This window comes from Numenius arquata, chromosome 7, assembly GCF_964106895.1.
Source record: "Numenius arquata chromosome 7, bNumArq3.hap1.1, whole genome shotgun sequence".
NCBI lineage: Eukaryota > Metazoa > Chordata > Aves > Charadriiformes > Scolopacidae > Numenius > Numenius arquata.
Genome location: NC_133582.1, coordinates 25,176,620 through 25,195,709, shown reverse-complemented (window position 1 = coordinate 25,195,709; position 19,090 = coordinate 25,176,620). Strand labels below are relative to the sequence as shown.

The window sequence follows — 19,090 nt, the reverse complement described above, 5'->3', positions numbered from 1 at the left end:
AAGACAGTATACAGTGACTTTATTACTGCTGCCATTTCATTTCATGTGCGAGTGTTAAGAAAAATGAATATTGCTAGTACTGAGGACGAGGTGAACAAGACACTGTGAGGGGGCAGAATTGAAGTCACATGTAGAAAAGAATGAGTAGAAACCTAGACACCATGAACCTCTTCACAGTTTAAGGTATATGAATCTGAATTAGGTATTTGAGCAGATAATGAAGGATAGGTGTGACAAATTGCTAGAGGTGTCTGTCCTTTTCTTTGACTCACAGGAAATCCTAAGTGGGGAAACAAAGACTAAAGATGAGATCTGTCCTTGGTTTGTGTCATGATTTTCATTTGTTTCATTAGTGCTCTTCTAAAATGAAACTAGACTTGCTATTCTGGTCTTAAAAGCCAAAGAAGTTGACTTGTGGAAAGAAGTTTGGAAGCAAAACTAACATTTTTGGTTAGCTGTTATCTGAAAGGGCTATTAATACGTGTGCCTGTAGAATGTAGAAATTTAACTAGAGTTTAGATCTGCTTCGGGAAAATTAGCACTGTCTGATATCAAATGTTCGTACTTTTAACATGGTTAGAAGCTTTTGTAAGTATATACTGTGAGCTTTGATCAGGTGCAGATGGCATCTGTAAATCTATAGCAGTGGCTGAAATCACTTCCTGTGAAGTGAAGCATTTTGCTTGAAAACGTTTTCATACATTTTCCTATATGAATGCTCCCTTTATTTAATTTAGCTTTTATGTTAAGTAATTAAGTAAATTTGCAGGTTAAAATCTAGTTGATAAACCTTTGCTGCTGACCATGAAATAAAAAATACCGTGCCAACTTTCTATCAATGAGTAATTTTCCTTGGTACCCAAGATCATGGAAGTTGACAAAATATTTTGCAAATGTAGAATGTACACATAAAGTGTAAAGAATGTACACGCGGGAACTTAGGTCAGATAGAGAAGCAAAGGGATGTAGGTTATGCTAAGATGAGAACAGCAAAAACTGTATTTTAATGCAGTGTAGTTTGGGACAGTCTACATTGTGGTATTTTTAAATAAATTGAAGTTTATGTGATCCCTTTGGTTGAAATACTAATGATCCTACTTTGTATAACAACTAACCATTTTAAAGAGGAACTCTTATTCTCAGCCAAAATTTTAAGTGTGAAAACTTGCATTTACCTTTCAGGCATTGATGTGATTTTTGTTTTTTTTTTTCTTCCTAATCCACTGCAGATAAAGTAAACAAAAAGCTCCTCGTCCCCTTTTCTCTCCTGTCTATTCATGCTAATGGGGTTTTACATATTAAAGTTCTTCGATCATATCATCGCAAACTTCTTTCCCTGTTACTGTGAGTTGGCAGTAGGGACAAATGGGCAGAGGGACTGGCCTTACCGATTACTTTGCAAACATAATGGTTTTGGGTAAGAGCATAGGAAGGAATTCCTGAAAGGTAAAAGGATTTCCAAGAGCTTATTCACATTTTTATTATTCTTTGACTGAGCACAAAAGTTCATCTTTAAATAGTAGAAATAGCTGCCATATTGGGGTGGGTATTGAAATTAAATACACCTGTGGGTTGTCTTGCTGTTCCTAAAGTAACACACCAGTGAAGTTTGGCAAATACTTTCTTTAGGAAGTGCCAGTGTCAGGACATGTGATGCTAAGACAAATATTTTTTTTTTCAGCTCTTAGAGGAACGATAGGAAGCTTGAGACCATCCAAGCTGCTAAATATTTTAGGAGCCTGGTTGTGTTAATGCTTGAACATATGAGCAGTCATTTATGATGCAAATTCATATCTGGCTGCTACTTTCTCTTCTCCAGATAGCCAAAATTGTCTGCCAGAGGGCTTTTCATTATTTTTTTCTTTTTTTCCCCCTCCTGGTGTGAGCATGATCAAACAGCAGGACTTAGTATAGTGAAGAATAAAACAAGAAAAGAAAAATGCATGAAACGTCAGTAAATGGGTGAATAGACATGTATTTAATAAAATTGTTAGTTTAATAATCTTGAAGTCTTAGATGTTAAGTGTGAATGTCTGATTGAATGAGAGTCCTTAAAGTTAGTTAGTCCTACAGTAATGTACTCACATGTTGTTCTTCTCCAATTTCAGTATTATGGACTGCAAATCTTGGAAAACGTGATAAAAACAAGATGGAAGATTCTTCCAAGGAACCAGTGTGAAGGTAGGGAGGGATTTTTGTCTTCTCCTCTTAACTTTGTGTGTTAACTGATATTTAGGCTGTCAGTCCCCTTAAGTAATTTTCAGCTTCAAATTCAGTTTGGCTAGTAACTTTGCATCATGTAGTAAGGCCATCTGTGTTTGTCTGGATAATGAAACCATGTCTTTCCCTTTTGTAATAATTATCTCAGTGGGATGGCGAGCACCTGAAATTCTGTAAATGTCATAGGAAGGTAAAAGATGTGACTGATAGTTTTGAAACATCATCACTTAAGTGTTGTACTGACTTGCAGGCCAAATGTACATGAAGAGATCTAACCCTAGGCAGCTTCTGAAGTTAGGTCCTGGCTTTGAGGTAGGGTAGGTTTTGATTCTCTGTACGTGGCACAAGAGGCTCTCTTCAGCCTGTCTGGGCTGCGTATGCAGCCCCACCAGTACACTGTCATTTTCCTGGTGTACTGTGGTCCGTCTTGGTAACACATGTAGGTTTATGTGACTTTTTTTGAAACTGTAAGCAGTCATAATTATTTAGGAACACTAAATAAATGCATAATCTTACCTATTAATGGGCATTCATTCTTTTAAGCAGTGAGATATTATAAAGTCTGCTTTCAATTCACGTAAGTGTACATGAAGCTAGATTGCTGTAACTGGAAGTGCAGCGTAGGGCAAACCCCAGTCTTCTCTCATTGCAAGGAATCTGGAAGTCTTAAAATAAGTGCTGTGGTTTGATTTTGGTGGGTTTTCCCCCCTCCCTCCCTCCTAGCTTGCAATGTGTGTTGAATTTTAGATGTTACTTATAGTAGATGGAGGTACCTCTGTGGTACAGAATTAGTGCTTGTTCACATAGCTTTCTGTCAAGTCATGATAACTTCAACTTCAAAACGTTAAGTGCAACTACTTCAAGTTCTTGACATTGAATGTTGTCACTGTCCTATACTTGACTTTTTACTAAAAGCTGGTTTTGGAACTCGTTAAAGTTATTCCAAATTTCTGTGTTGTGCTGTGAGCTTTTTTTAGCAATGCTAAGATGTGCTTTAAATTTTTACTGCCAGTGCTTAGGTTCTGAAATTGTATTGATTAAAATGTAACTGTAAATGTCAATGCAAACAAATGTGCAGAGGGAGACTTACACATCTTTGTGATTATTATTTTTCTCACCTTTCCTCCCACTTCTTCCAACTATAGGTTGACGGATAAAGCGTAGCTCTTAGATGTGGAAGTGAGGTTTCACATTCATTCTGCTATTGGAAACAGTCCTGCAGGCTTTTAGGGGGAGCAGCTTTGATTAAGGCTAAAAACTAACCTACGTACTTTTGAGAAACTAAGGGAGCACCTTGAAGTTAAGTCTCCTGCGTGCTTTGAATAATTAATCTCAATTTACTCATATCTTTTTACATTCTGGACTGTGAGCACTTAGTTTCAGCATTTGGAAGTTGTTCTCGTAAAGATTTTGGCTATGGGAGCAGAGCAGGAAGAAAGTACGTAGTGGTTACGCAGCTTACCACTGCTTGCTGGTGAAGTGAGGTGTAATAGAATAAGAGATGTCACAGAAGTAGACTTACTTGATAGTTTGGAACTGAACAAGTCCCAAATGCAGAATATAATTCAGTAATTCTAAGTCATAAAAAGACATACTCTTAATGCACAGAATAGATCAGAAATGGTGGTAGGATGAGGATGCTGGCTGTGCTTTGGATAATATTACCTCATCTGGTCTTGAGATGCCAAGATAATACTGGTTATGTGGCTTAAATGAATTGTGGAACTATATATTTGAGTTAGTGTTTTAGATTTTTGTTACTCGCCTGTTTGCAGGCATGCTAGTACGGTTTGTCTGGTTCCTGTCATCTAAGAAGGTGCAATGACTATAGCTTGCTTGATACATTACAATGCAAAATAAAGTTACTGTCTGTAGTTGTTCAATCAACTTTATTCTATTCTTACTTTTCCTGACTTTTGTACTTCTGAAGACTACAGAGGAAAAAAAAAAATCCTTCGTCCTAACAAATGTGTCTTTACTTCAAACTTTTAAAATATTTTCCCTTTTCACAGAGCCAAAATATAACTGAAATTAACTTTTGTCCTAACACTTTTAGGGGAATTGAGATAGTTGTCTTTTACTTGTCTGGTTTCTACTGTACATCAATAGAAGTGGAACCAAGTATATTTAGTGTACTGTGGCATTTGATTCATCTTGGCCTCCATGGTGTAGGAGGGAAAATCAGTGTTTCATCTCAAATCCAGTTTCATCTGGTCTGTGGTGGTTGGTTTTATTTTTTTGGCTGATGATACTGGCTAGTACAAAGGAGCTGCTCCAGAGCTCATTCAGACGGTTTGATTACCTGGGAGATAAGAAGACTGGTTAAATTGAGGTTTCCTTGATTCTGACTCCAGTCCTTCCTTTAGCTGACAGGATTTTCCTGTTTGAAGTATAACTAGTAAAATACGGGTGCAGGAAACCGAAACTCAATATAACAAAGTAATGCTTAGTAACAAAGCAATTAATGCAGGTTATAAATCAGTTAATTTTATCTTCTGTCTTGCTTTATGAAACTTAAAATGTCTAATTTGATTTGCGTAGTAAATACAGCTGACAAATCTTACTTTTGGTTAAGGTGAAACTAAATAAATTTATGGAAAAATACTGTTTTCCCTTTGCAGCAATAGCAATGCTTAAGAGTTGAAGTTAAGAGCAGACTTGAATTTAGTTGTCAGGTGAAGGGGAAAGTTTTTGAAACAACCTGCCTGAAAATTCTTGGAGGAATAAAATGATGTTATTAGTTACAGAGCTTGAACGGTAACCTTTTTAGTGGGTTTTTTTGGTTGTGTTTTTTGCTTGTGGGTTTTTTTTTTTCCCCTAGCTATACCTCAGGTTGTACATCAGAGTGACTTGTTGGGCTCTGAGGTTAGCCAGAGTGTTGTTACCGCTTCTGTCTGAATGCTGGGAGGCTTTAGCTTCCAGCCTGGAATACCAAATGCAAGTAGGAAGATGTTTTCTTCACATGTGTTCTTTGGACTTGAAACTCCATTATTAAGTTTGCTTTTGTTTTAGAATAGCTTTTAGTTATGAGGTATTCTGGCCCTATACCTTTTAACTTGTTAAAAGTTTTTTCTGCTCCTCAGGTGTCCTTGATTTTGAGGGTTGAGGATTGTAAGCAGTTTGGGAAAGTTCATCTTTATCTGCCCGTAATTCTAAACCCAGATTTGGGCAAAACAGTTTACATTTCTAAAATACTTATGTGATTACTTTGCTTATTCTTGTTCTTGAATCTTTTTGTTTGCTTTTGGAGTTAGCAGTTTGAACCAGTTGCTGACCTGGTTATCTAGACAAAAGTGGAATTTGTGGAATATAGAACTGGTAAAATTGAGTTAAATGAGATGCCTGGCCTGCATGTTCATCTTTCAGATGTTTAGCAGTAGACTGTAGCAATGGGTTAACTTGCTCTTTATAATTTATTTAGTCTTTAAGAGAATACTTTGGATTGCTCTTACACGTATACAAATGATGTAATGTGGTTTTCATTCAAACCTTACTGAGGCTGCTTTAGTGAAGGCGAGTGGGTGGCATTTTCCAGAACATCCCATACAGTGGTGAACTTGGCTTATTGCCAGAGTATTGTACTATCATTCTCAAGTAAAAATTCTCAGTTTATTGAGGTGATACTAAATTGCTTTAAACTCCAATACTCTGTAGAGTTGATTGTTTAATGATGCTTATAAAAGATGTCATTTGATTGAAGTGCTGTGCTCTCAATAGGACTTTCTCTTACAGTGTGAAAACGTGCCTAGAAGTAAAGGCTGCTTGGTCTCCCAGTTCACTGATATGTTTCATTAATCCTGCAATGTGAAATGAAATTACATTCTTGTGAACAGAGCAAGCTTGTCTGGAGTGTTTTGAGTTGGAATGGATAAGCACTACTTCATTATGAAAACTGAACTGCTTGTACAACTTTTCTCATTTTGAAATGTGGGAAAAAATAAAAGTGTTCAGAGAGGTGCAGTTTAGTGGCTTACAGAAGGTCCTGGAGTTAAGTATAAGGCTTATGATACAGTGGAAGCTGCTGTAGAAGAGATTTTTCTGTGGAGTGATTAGTTATTTTAATGGAAATTTCTGACCTGCTTCATGAAGAGATGTTTTTTTGATTCTTTGTGTAATGAAGGGGGAATGAGCTACGTGGCACATCTGTGTGCGTGTGTGGAAAGACAAGCTCTATGCCCTTTTTAAGAATTTTTGTGAATTAGCTTTTCTTTTTCTGCTGAAAAGCAAATAGATAATTGATTGATCGTGTTCACCACTAATGGGGAAAGATGATTTGTGGGACAATATGGGATAGCATTGTTTCTTAAGACTGAAACCGGGACGGTATTTTGACCACGTTTTGGGGCTACATAAACAGTTTAGTATAACCGTGTATGCATACAGACATCCCTGGAGGGAACAGTTCAGCTTTAGGATTTGAAATTCTAATTTTGGTTGCAAAATAATGTTAACTTGCAGAGTTACATTGTCCACCTGCTTCACTTAAGCCTCTTTTTCAATATAAGCAGAGAATTTGTTAATTTTAGAAAACTAGTGTAAACTTGCATCTGCAGCACCAGTTTTGATAACTTCAAGTGCTTGTTAAATGTTTGTGCTCTGTAACTGCATAAAAGGATATGCTTGTATGTCTTAAGTACAAGAAGTGGTTTTGTCTACAGGTGTGTACTTGCTGACGCTGTGCATTCATGGTAACGTGCTGTATTCACTCACTATAGGAACACCTTGGAGCTCAGGTTACACAGCCTAGATGAGATGTAATCGCTTCTGAAAGTGCATCCAAAGATGAAACTGTAGGGTATTTCCCAAGTTTAGACTGCAGGTTTTACTAACGTTGGATAGTGGGACAATCCTCACTGTCTCAGTCCAGCTCTAACCATTGCATGGCTTGGGTCACCTGTGAAAATACTTTCCCTGCAGAAAGTGTTTCGGTTTTACCATGCGTTTGCCTCTCTGTAGAGGAGCGACTTTCACATAAGGACTAAAATATCTAATGTTCGTCCAGAAACTTTGTAAAAGGCCTTGAATTAATGTCCTTGTTCTATGCTCCATTTTTTCATATTTTGGACTAAAGTACTTCTTGTACTTTGCTTACCAGAAAATGCTAACAGTGGCACTAGTCCAGGCCTTCTGACAGTGATGATGTCCAGCCTTTCTGATAATTAGACATAGTTTGATGTTGGACTAGGCTGATCTGCTACTTAACTGCTGTGGATGAAGGTGTTCTTCACAGTTGTACTTTTTGATGTCTTTGAGCCAGTGCTGGTGCTTCTCTGGACCTTTATTGATCTGATTCAGGGAGCTAAGCTGGTAGGATATAGTTTCAAAACCATTTTGAAACTACTGAACTTTTTTGGTAAATATTTTTCTACTTGTTGAGCCTCTGAACAAGTTCTTGAGCAGGTGCTAGGACGGCCAGTGCTGTGTCAATGAGTTTTGGAATGGAAACTAAATCTGCTCCCTTTAGTTGCAGGTTGTCAGATCAGCATAGTTGTAATGTTGGATGTAATTCTCTTTTATTGGAAGGTCTGTTTTCCAGGAATATCTGTCTCTTCCTGTTTGGCTCAATGCAGGGTCTGAACTTGACAGTTGTGTTGTTGCCATCTTCAAGACTTAATCAGATGCTTCTGTGATTGAAGGAGACCTTTTAGGCAGTAGTTGGGTGGCTTGTGCACGTCCTGTGCCTGCCTCCTTAAAATAACGCTTCCTTTTAAGTTCTCAAAACACACTGATAAAAGCAAATCCAGTGGACTGCTACCCTCGAACAGTTTCTTGGACATGCTCTGCTGAAAATGGTAGCTAGCTTATGTGTTGATTTTTGTCAGAGTATAAAGTTGAAGTATCTTTGTTCTACTGAGAATTATCTTTCCTGTGGAATGATAAAGAAATGAGCTATTAAATATGGAACAGAAACCACAGTACTTCAGTTAAAAAAAAGTAGAAAATGCCATTTCAGCCAAAAACATTAGAGAATTAGATTGCTGCTGCTCTTATGGGATTTAGAATATGACTTTGTTCACTGGATGGAAGACTTTAGAAGCCTTAAGCATGACCAGTGAAAACTAGCAAATTTCTTAGGTTGTCCCTTTTGAGCTGTGGTCACCTTCCCCCCCCCCCCCCCCATGGAGAAGCTTTGGACCTGAGCAACTGTTTTCACCTGCTGATCTCAAGGCCAGATTGATGGTGGCGTATCATTCAAATTATAACTAAGAAGCCTAATACTATTGATGCAGCAAGATGGAAAATATGCAGCTTTGCAGTCAGAAGTCTAAGAACAATACTCACTTTCTAATTCCTTTTTGAAATGCAAGCGGTTGCACCCTTAGTGGTTTGGCAGACGGTTACAATAGTTTAGTTTCTGGCACTGCAAACCTATTTCCATATCATTTTGGGGGCTTTTGTATCTCATTTGTTGAATTACTGTAATGCTTCAGCAAAGCTTTTTAGCTTTAAAATGCTAGGACATGCCTATGATGTCAGACTAATGCTGGTGCTTGGTAATGACGGTTACCCCATGACTGACAGTGATTTATTTTGTTAATGACCATTCTTATGGAGTAGTATGGATTGATCCCAGTTGATAATGACAAATAGTTTCATTTGTAATTGGAATTACCTGTGGAACATCTCCTGTCTAGTATGTATCTAGTGGCTCAAAATCTAGACCTAGTTTTTCCAGGTTTCCTGAGAATGCAATTACCAAACTCTTTCTTTTAATCCTGTTGATCAGGCCCAAAATGCGAAGAAAAAAAAAAAAAGACTAATTCTGATGAAGTCTTAAAAATGTTTTAAAATTTAGAATAGTGGCTGGAGGAAACAAAATGTCTTCAACATAAGGCATTCTTCTCAGTAGCGACAACTAAAATATTCAGCATCTTCAATCTCATGCGTTTGGTCTGCATGAGTCAGTTGACTGTCTTGTTGAAGAAATGATTGAAACCAGATTTTGGGTTCATCAAGTGAATAGCAGAACCTACACCTATTGTAAAACTTCACTGTGACAAGAAAAAATACTTGCCCGGTTTGAAAGTGTTTAATCCCTGATCTGCTCAGATCGATCATCATGTCAAAACCCTGTTGAAGTACAACTATTAGTAGTGTTCATCTTGTTCATGACTCCAAGAAAAGACATGCACAGAGGATCTGGAGTCAGATGTTTTTGTACAGAATGGTTTTGGATACGTATATTGTGATGAGAAGTCACTTGGAAAGCCATTTGTTTCCATGTCTTCAGTCATTGATAGGTTAATGGTGAGGAGGGAGCTGAGGATGAGGTAGCAAAATCAAACTTTAGGCAGTATAGCTTGCTACAGTGTGAGGTTTTTGTGTATGGTGGAGCTGAAAACTCTAAAGCAGTTTAAAAACATTTGTAGAAGAAAAACAACAAAATGACTAATTTAAATACAGTCTGTGCCCCCAGTTGACATATTGTTAATTTAAGCAAAAAATGCAAAAGCAATAAATCAGAATTTATTCAGAGTTTTGTAATCCACAGCACCTATGTGTGCCACAGAAGCACAGTATTCCAGATCCAAGTGCTTTGTGCTATAATGGTGAATAAAGTTTTCAGTTTCATTCTTGTAAGATCATGCAGGGAAACCTTTGCTAAGCTCTGGCACGGTGTTTTACTTCTAAATACTGTGCATAAGAATTCCTGTGTTTAAAATGTATTAGCTAGGTAACTGGAGCATCGCTGAACTCTTACGTACAGTGAAGGTGGAAGATGATGTATGAAAGCTTTCCGTGCAGTTCAGGCTAACATGGCATTAAAACTGGGATTGCACTCAGAAAGCTGTATTTATTCTTGGGAGTTCACTTTTAGTAAAAAAGCATTAATCAAAGAAGATGGAGGACTCTCTTGTTTGTGTTTTTGTCTTGCCACTGTAAACATTTGGCTGAGGCAGTAAGAATGTATCTGCCAACTTTGGAGTTGCTAGGTATGATCTGAAAATGCGTATCGGGTAGAAATCCATTTCACTGAGGGAGCCCTGCAGCAGCATTTGCAAGTACCTGTCACAATGTATGTCGGGGTCTGGACAACGCTGATGCCATCTTTCTCTCATCAGTTGTGTGCAGTGCTACCAGTGCAGCGTTTCTCACAATTTCTTGCAGCCTTTAGGAAGCTGATAGATCGATGTGGTGCAAATTACTACAAGTACACTCTAATCCGTAGTCCCTTTTCCTTATGTTTTATTGGAATACCTTAAGTGTAAAGCCATTCTGTGCATCTGAAATACCCTCTTGCAGAATTGATACGAAGGTGGATTTTTTTTCATAGAGCACACAAGTGAAGAAGGATACTCACTCACACATGCATATATGTTCATTAGAGGTGTTTCTTTTTAAAAACATGTGAAGAATCTAAATTCAAAAATATTTATTACGACACTCATCTGGCATAGCTGAAAATAAATTCCTAACTCTTCTGCAGGTATTAAAAAATATGTCGTCGGCCTAATTATCAAGACCTCATCTGATCCAACATGTGTAGAAGTAAGTGAATTCTTTTCAGGGGAGGAAGAGGGAAGGGAATATTATGCGTTACCTGACTCCTTATCTTCTCTTCTCTAGAAAGAGAAAGTGTATATTGGGAAACTGAATATGATTCTTGTTCAGGTAAGCTAAAGTTCATGAAGTTTTAAATCTTGTTATGAAGTGTTTGGCTTTGCATATGTGTCTAACATGGATGCTTCACTTTTCAGATACTGAAACAGGAATGGCCAAAGCACTGGCCAACTTTCATAAGTGATATTGTGGGAGCAAGCAGGACTAGTGAAAGCCTTTGTCAGAATAATATGGTGATCCTTAAGCTATTGAGTGAAGAAGTATTTGATTTTTCCAGTGGACAGATTACTCAAGTAAAAGCTAAGCATTTGAAAGACAGGCAAGTATATATATTTAAATCTTAACAAATAGGGTAGACTTTGTGCCTGCTGCTAAATAGTTGCTCTCACTTGGAGCTTATGAGTGAACACCTACAGCTGTTTAATTTTTTTCCTGAGACGGGTTACTGGCCTTTCCTTAAAGCTGTACTGTTAGGTGATACCAAACTTTGCACACACAGATATTTCTACCTCACTGCAAGTAGCATCTGTTGACTGATGGTCCTACCCTTTTAACCCCATTTCCAAGCCAAAATTTGCGGGCATACACTTTAAGCTACTTCAAAATATGCATTATTACCATGAAAAATGATAAGACAGGTGGCTTCTGAATGCCTCGATGGACATAGGTCTTTAGGACCTGTTCTGTGAGTGTAGATCTTTTGATTGGAGTAGATAGGATGTTTCATGGAATGTGGAAATGCTTAATTTTTAATATTTTTTTTTTACAGCATGTGCAATGAATTCTCTCAGATATTTCAACTGTGTCAGTTTGTGATGGTAAGTCTTACTTCTTTAATGATATTTTTAAAAATTCCCCCTAATCATGCCTAACAATATCATAAACACTACTGGTTGTCTACAGGAAAACTCCCAAAATGCTCCCTTAGTTCATGCAACTTTGGAAACTTTGCTACGATTTCTGAACTGGATTCCTCTGGGCTATATATTTGAGACCAAGTTAATCAGCACACTAATATACAAGGTACTCATGAAAAATTGACGGCTCTTGAATAAGAGTTGCAAAAAAGCTTAGTGTGCAACATTCTTGTAATACTCTTGTTTCTTCTCTCGATAGTTTTTAAATGTTCCCATGTTTCGAAATGTCTCTTTGAAGTGCCTCACAGAGATTGCAGGTGTCAGCGTAAGCCAGTATGAAGAACAGTTTGTAACACTCTTTACATTGACCATGATGCAGTTGAAACAGGTAATGTTTTTAAGAAACCTGTCTCTTGACTGTTTCATTTTGCAGAATCAGTTTCTGTAGAACTTAGTTCAGTTAACAATTTTATATTTATTATAGTGCTCTTGATAAGACAAATAGTATTCTTTAGTGGTATTTATCACTTGATCAGAAGGTGCTAAGTGTATTTTTCTGACTCTAGATCGCAGCTGTATTTTTGCTGCATTGATTTGTTTTGATTAATTTAAGAGGCTTTGTGAGCACTCGGGCTGTCTGATAGGGAAAGTTAAGCGAGATGCAACGTGTACTGCACGACTCCTAAGACCTAAACTGACTTAACTTCTGCAAGTTGCTGTTTAATTTTTTGAAACAGATAGAAACGTTTGTCATAAAGCCATGCTTTAAATTTATATAATTTGATGATTCCCCTCTGAGCAGTTCAGGTACATGAGTTTGTAGCTTTTCTCATTGTATTACCATCTTAAGTGAACGGTTACAAGGTTTTTTTGACAATTTTTTTCCCCTGTTTGTAGCGTTGGTCTATCTTAGAGGTTCTTTCGAACAGGCATGCTGCTTTTAATGACTCTGTTCCTCCCAGCTTCAAGTGGAGCTGTAGGATTTTTATTTAATTATATTTAAGTTTAAAGGCAGATTTTTGCATACACCAAAGTTATTTTTTGTGTTAGGCAGGTGAACATTACTTAGTTTTGACAGATGATACTCTTGATTTTAAATGCCAATGTATCTGGCCTAAGTTTTGCCTCAAAACACCAGCTGAATGCAAAGTTGGGGTTTTGGCATGTTTTGCAGCCTGCAGGTTTTTAGCATGACTGGTGCACATGAATTTGATGCAAACTGGTGCATTTATTGCAAACATGTTCCAGTATCCTTCAGAGTTTTCCGTGCCAATTTCAAAATAGTATGGAGGAGGTCTTTCATGTTTTTTTAACATTATGATAATGTAATGTTTTGAAACTTCATGTTACTAGGGTCAGGTAACAAACACATTTTTGGAACGTCTTTGTCCGATGCCAGTTGGAAATGTCTGTGGTGGAGTAAATACTTTCCGTGTTTACAGCTGCTGTTACAAGGGGTGGAAAAAGGTTTAGCGCATCAGAACTTTCCTATCTGCTTGCATTTTCACTTTACTGTCAGTCTTGGGCTCGAGCATGAAATGAAGGAGCTGTAAGGCTTTTTTCTAAGAAAGCTCTGTAAAGAGGGGATGCCATGAAGAGCAGAGGGCTTTTTTTGCCAGAAAAGCGAAGTACTTCTCAATATACAGTAGTTCTACTTCCGCATAAAGTGGAAAAATCTTGATTATGTCTATAATCTTTTTATTAGATGCTTCCTTTAAATACCAATATCCGACTTGCGTACTCAAATGGAAAGGACGATGAACAGAACTTCATTCAGAACCTCAGTTTGTTTCTCTGCACGTTCCTTAAGGAACATGGTCAACTTATAGAAAAAAGATTAAATCTGAGGGAAACATTAATGGAGGTAAGTGGCTTGGTTTATCCTGTTTCAAAATGTAGCAAGTGTGTCCTCACACGCAAAGGATGCGATAGTAATATAATTTCTAGGTCATTTTACTTATAGCAGGTAAGAGGAAAAAAAATTCCTTTTTCTTTCATGTAATTAGTAAATCACGTGAATAATTCAAAACCGCTTTCTAAATTTTTGTTTCCTAGTATGCTTCAATGGCACTCTATTTTCCGTGATCCTATACTACTAATAAAATATCTGAAGACCATAAGTCTCTGTCTCTCCCTGTTCTTTAAAATAATTTCATATACTTTTTTTCCGTGGGTCCATACGTAGCATATTTTGTGTTTAACTCCCCTGTAGAGGTGTTGCGATGACTCTCATCGGTCTGTGTGAAGCAGCTTGTTTATGTTTTCATTCAGCATCCAAAGCTGGTTTCTAGGGTATAGCACATGCTGTAGTTTAGCGCTTCCACCCTGGTGTGGTTTCTTGCCTAATTTGCAAAGTTTGACTGAAAGGCTTTAAATACAATCTTTTCTATGTAATAAAGACTGTGTGTGTCAGTAACGCTTAATGGCAGAGTTCTACCAAATGACTATGCATTGCTTTATTTTGTAGTATTACTGGTCTCGGATGAGGACCTACAGGCCTCCATTATCAGTTATCTTACAGCAGTTGCTGAGAATAAGATTTATAGTTGTCCTTCCTCTCTGCTTGTTCCCTTCTTTTCTTGGATACTGCTGCATTCTTTTTGGTTTTGACAGTAAAGTGCAACTTCACTGTCAAAATTACTGGGATCTGTGGAAATTACTGGAAATTCAGCTAAGCGTGAAGTGTTGGAAAGGCTTAAATTCTAGGTGACCACTAAACATTCAAGGTACTACTTCATACTATATTTAGGCTAGATTACAAAATTAGGGGGGTTTCAGCTGTGTTTTTTTAATTGTGAATAAAAAATTTGCTGAGGGTGAGCTGTTCTGTGGTGACTCTTTTGCTAGCTCCCTCCCACTGCTGAGCTCCAAGGGGATGAAAGTGGCTCCATAGCCCCTTGAACCGCCACTGCCTGTGCCCAGAGTCAAGCCCCGTGCAGGTATGGAGGTGACAGGGTGAGGGACTGCCCTGAGACAGAGGGAGAAAGACATCACTGCAGTCTAAACCTGGAGCCCAGGTTCCATGGGGAGGGGGAAATACATCTTGCAGGTGGATTAGCTCGAACCTGACAAATGTCCATCTGAATTCTGGTCTGTTTTCCAGCTAGTATTCTCAATACGCTTCTTCTGGAGGTAGCCCTCTACACGTAAATGTATGTTAATTAGCTGGTTGCAAATAACCAAATTGTAGCCCATTTAGAAGATGGACTAAGAGGAGTATAACTTTTTTTATTTTAAAGAGAACAACTATCAACAGTTCCCACGTAATTCCTGAGCTTGCAAGTAGTAAGCTTTCAAAATCACTGAATTGAGGGAGCACAGCTCAAGCTTCTATTTATGTTGAGGCTTTATTAGGAAGATCTGTGTAAACGGCTGAAGCTGTTGCATGTTTGGTGCAATTGAGTGTAAGTTGGAGTGCAGTTTGTAGGTATTGGCCACCCCTCTTATCTGCTATAACTATGTTAAATTCTTCTTTAAAATTAACATCTACAAAACTTAATTCTGAACGACTGTGAGTGTCGTATGGGATGTTAAAATGCTTCGCAAAGTTCTTAGGCTGGCCGAAAAGGAGTGCAAATTTCACTTTTGTAAGTTGCAGTGTAATAGGCCATAGTTACACAGTTACTTAAAGTTCTGTGTCATTTTTACCTCTTTATTTCTGCACTTTGGATGGATCAGATCTTCTGAAACTGTTCCAGGGATTCACTGGAGCTGTGTAGACTCGTGAGGGAAGCTGTATGAATTATTACAAGTGAAATTGCCGAGAAAAATTGATGTGCATAAGACTAATGTATGGCTGTTTTGAATCCCTCTTTTGACGCTGCAGATACAGATGCTGAGTCAGGTCTTTACCATCTAAAACGCTCTGAGTTGCTGTAGTACCTATGCTATGAAAATGTCTTCAGGTTTCATAGTTCCGTTCTGTTCGCTGGTGGGCTGTTGCTTTGGTATCTTTCACCAGGGGACTGAAAGATAAGCTGGGCAAAAAAATGTTTGGCTACTTAGTTCTTATTTCTATGGTTGGTATCTTGGTCTGTCAGAATTGCATCAGTGGCCTTCCCTTCTTAGTCTGCTGCGGCTGTTCTGTCAGGAAAGGAGCTGAAAATGTTCTGGTAGAGGACTGCTGTGGAAAGCAAACGAGCAGGATGGCTTTGATGGTTGCCTCCAGTTCTTCAGGGTCTAAGGATCCAGGACAACAGGGCAGTAATAGTCTTAAGAGTAGCACTCATTGAAACAGGCTGTCGAGAGTTTTTTGAGGCTCTGAAACAAAATGCCTTGCAGAAGCTCCCGAGGCTGAGAGTTTGATAATTTACAAACAGGCTGATTTGGCTATGGCAGTTTTTAAGATGTCTTTAGCCTACTTTAGATTTAAGAATTGATATACGCTTTGAAAATAACAGTAATTGACAGGGCGCTTTGGTTTTGAGTTGCTCTGCTGGTCACAACTCTACATAAGTAATGTCATTGCAACATTAATGCCTCCTGTTCCTAACTTATGTATTAATTTGGCATTTTATCAATATTTGGATAACTGCGCTTGAAGCAATGTGGTTTTATCTCAGAAATAATTTGTAATTGGATGTTTAAACAACACTTTTCCAGGCTCTTCATTATATGCTATTGGTATCAGAAGTTGAAGAAACTGAAATTTTCAAGATTTGTCTTGAATATTGGAATCATTTAGCTGCTGAGCTCTACAGGGAAAGTCCGTTTTCAACATCTGCTTCTCCATTGCTTTCGGGAAGTCAACACTTTGATGTTCCTCCACGAAGACAGCTTTACTTGCCTGTATTGTCCAAGGTAATCCATGCTTAAGTAAAGGTACTGTAAAGACTTAGATAATATTCCTGAATTAGAGATTTTGCTTCATGTAAGGAGTGACATAAGAAGACTTCTCTTGTTTTGAGTAGTTGGTAATTGATTCATTGATAATTGATAGTTATTTAATTTGCTGTAATTGTGAAAATACTTTAAGATTCTACCAGTATATGACAGGAGGATTAATACGGCATTTCAGGGTTTTTTTAACACACTTATTACAAATGTAAGACTTAAGAAACAGTTTAAATTTTTTTTTTTTAATTAACAGGTAAAGGCTGGAGTGTTACAGTTGGAGGGGGAAAAAAAAAATGTGTGTATGGAAAAAGTGGTCTTTAAAAGACCCCCTAATATGACATAAACATTTTGAAGCTATAGATAGTATACCTCATACGTTTGGGTTTTTTGAACTACTCAGCTTGTTCATAGAGAGAAATCAGCAGGCTCTATTCTTAATGGCTTTTTAGTTAATATGCCTCTATAGAATGATAATATGAGCAAATCTCATGAAGTGCTGGATATAGCCTTTATATGGGTCAGACTGCTCTGGAAACATCCATGTGTGTGTTTTCACGTTACAGCTTGATTCAATTTTAACTTTGCTTTGTGACGTACAGGTTCGGTTGCTAATGGTTAGCCGTATGGCTAAACCTGAAGAAGTCCTAGTTGTGGAAAATGATCAAGGGGAAGTAGTACGAGAATTCATGAAGGATACAGATTCCATAAACTTGTATAAAAATATGAGAGAAACACTGGGTAAGTGTATTTTTGCGCTGTAGGTCTGTGCAGCTGCACCAGCAGCGTGCCTGTTACAGGATGTTAGCTTACGATCTGAATTACTGTGTGGGTAAACTGATCATTAGTGAAAGGAAAAGCTGTGAGCGCCCTGAAGAACACTGGAATCAGTATTTCAATAGCATTTAACGTAGCAAGTATATTTTAATTTTAGTGTGTGTATACTATTACCTTTAGAAGTCTCATGTTCAACTATGACCGTTTATCAGTGAATTGATAGTCCCTATGTATTGTAGTGATGGTAACTTAGGTTTTTGTGAGGCAAGAAAAAAAATTCAGAGTCCTAACTGCAACTTGGGGGGGAGGGCAAGATGAGAATTGTCACATATTTAGGACACCAAAACTTCAATACTAAATATTTTTCTATCAAATGCAAATGCTTTAAGGGAAGGCTGAGTGTTAAACAGGTTGATGAGCTAGGAGTTGGGGGAAAAAAGCTGTGTGATGCAGTGTGTTTGTGGATTTAGTTATTTTTTTATTCTCACCTTGATAGTTGCGATGTAGGTGCAGCCAGTGTTAGTGTTCTAATATCTTTTCATATGGAACATAAAAATTTTTTTTATTGATTTATTGTATTAAATGTTTACTATATTAAGATTATTATTGTGTGTCCTGAGCCTTAGTCTTATGTCCAGATACAGGATTATTTATATGGAAATGCAGATTTAGTTAGTGTTTGATTTCTGTTGTTAACTATTGCTTATAGTGTGTTATCTTTAGATTCACTGAAAAAGAAAAAAGCAGCGAGAATATGGTGGAAGCTGTATTCTGTGGCACAGTAAAATCTGTTTCTGAATCTGGCCTTAAATTTAGAATATTATATTAGAGACACTAATACTGTTACGGGCTGATGGAAGCGTCTGAGTTGTGATACTTGAGTTGTCCCACCTAGACTTGTCTAGGAGGACCGTTTCCACTGTGATGGTGGGATATTGCAACCAGCAGACTTAATGACACTAAAATAAAGAGCAGAAGAAAATTGATTGACTTCTTACGCACCGTATAACGTCCCCCATAGACAGCCAATCCCATATTCCCTATAGACCATCAGTATGTATGCCTTTTGTTAATAATTTAACTTGGCAACATTACTAATTTGACTGGTATGTCAGACATACATTGATGTAGACTTTTCACATCATTTGTTTGTTTTCTTAAAACAAATGTAGCTTTGCCTATGGAGTTGTGTTCCAGGTTGTTGCTTTAAAGTGTGCCTGTTCAATGTTGATGTCTTTCAGTTTATCTTACGCATCTGGATTATGCAGACACGGAACGAATTATGACTGAAAAACTTCACAATCAAGTGAATGGAACAGAATGGTCGTGGAAAAATTTGAATACCTTGTGTTGGGCTATAGGCTCAATCAGTGGAGCAATGCATGAAGAAGATGAAAAAAGATTCCTTGTTACAGTAATTAAGGTATCATGATGTAAAACTAATAGCTTTCATAGTTCACGCTCAAGAAACTAAGTTTGCAGAAATATTGCTGTATGTTCTTAGTAAGTTACCTCGTACAGCAAGCAAGTTTATATGAGTAACTTAATGGGTTATCTTATATCCTGAATTTAAGGCTGATAAATTCTTTAGCCATGAGCAATGCATTAATCTAAATAGCCTTTTCGCTGTGAAAATTTCAGGGATAAAATCTAGTTTATGATGAAGTATTTTTCTGTGGGGATGCAGAAGAGATGGAAGGCAATTGGTAACAAAATAAAGGAAAGTGGCAAAATAACCTGCGCTTTTAACTAGCTGGCACCCTGCTATTTTGCCTTTTACCAAATATTCATTGATCAAAGCGATTTTTGGTAAATATGTGTATGGAAAGAGTGCAGGAACA

General features: G+C 37.6%; 1 protein-coding gene across 3 annotated transcripts in view; it reads left to right on the top strand.

The window, feature by feature from the left end:
* XPO1 (exportin 1) overlaps positions 1-19,090 on the top strand; it is a 40,702-nt gene that overhangs the window by 10,290 nt on the left and 11,322 nt on the right. For all 3 annotated transcript variants that reach the window (XM_074151085.1, XM_074151086.1, XM_074151087.1), the window contains 11 exons: positions 2,109-2,181; positions 10,649-10,710; positions 10,789-10,833; positions 10,920-11,101; positions 11,552-11,600; positions 11,686-11,805; positions 11,899-12,027; positions 13,345-13,503; positions 16,242-16,439; positions 17,075-17,213; positions 18,491-18,672. In XM_074151085.1, the coding sequence (XP_074007186.1) occupies positions 2,109-2,181; positions 10,649-10,710; positions 10,789-10,833; positions 10,920-11,101; positions 11,552-11,600; positions 11,686-11,805; positions 11,899-12,027; positions 13,345-13,503; positions 16,242-16,439; positions 17,075-17,213; positions 18,491-18,672 (1,338 nt within the window). The remainder of the gene's footprint in view (positions 1-2,108; positions 2,182-10,648; positions 10,711-10,788; positions 10,834-10,919; positions 11,102-11,551; positions 11,601-11,685; positions 11,806-11,898; positions 12,028-13,344; positions 13,504-16,241; positions 16,440-17,074; positions 17,214-18,490; positions 18,673-19,090) is intronic.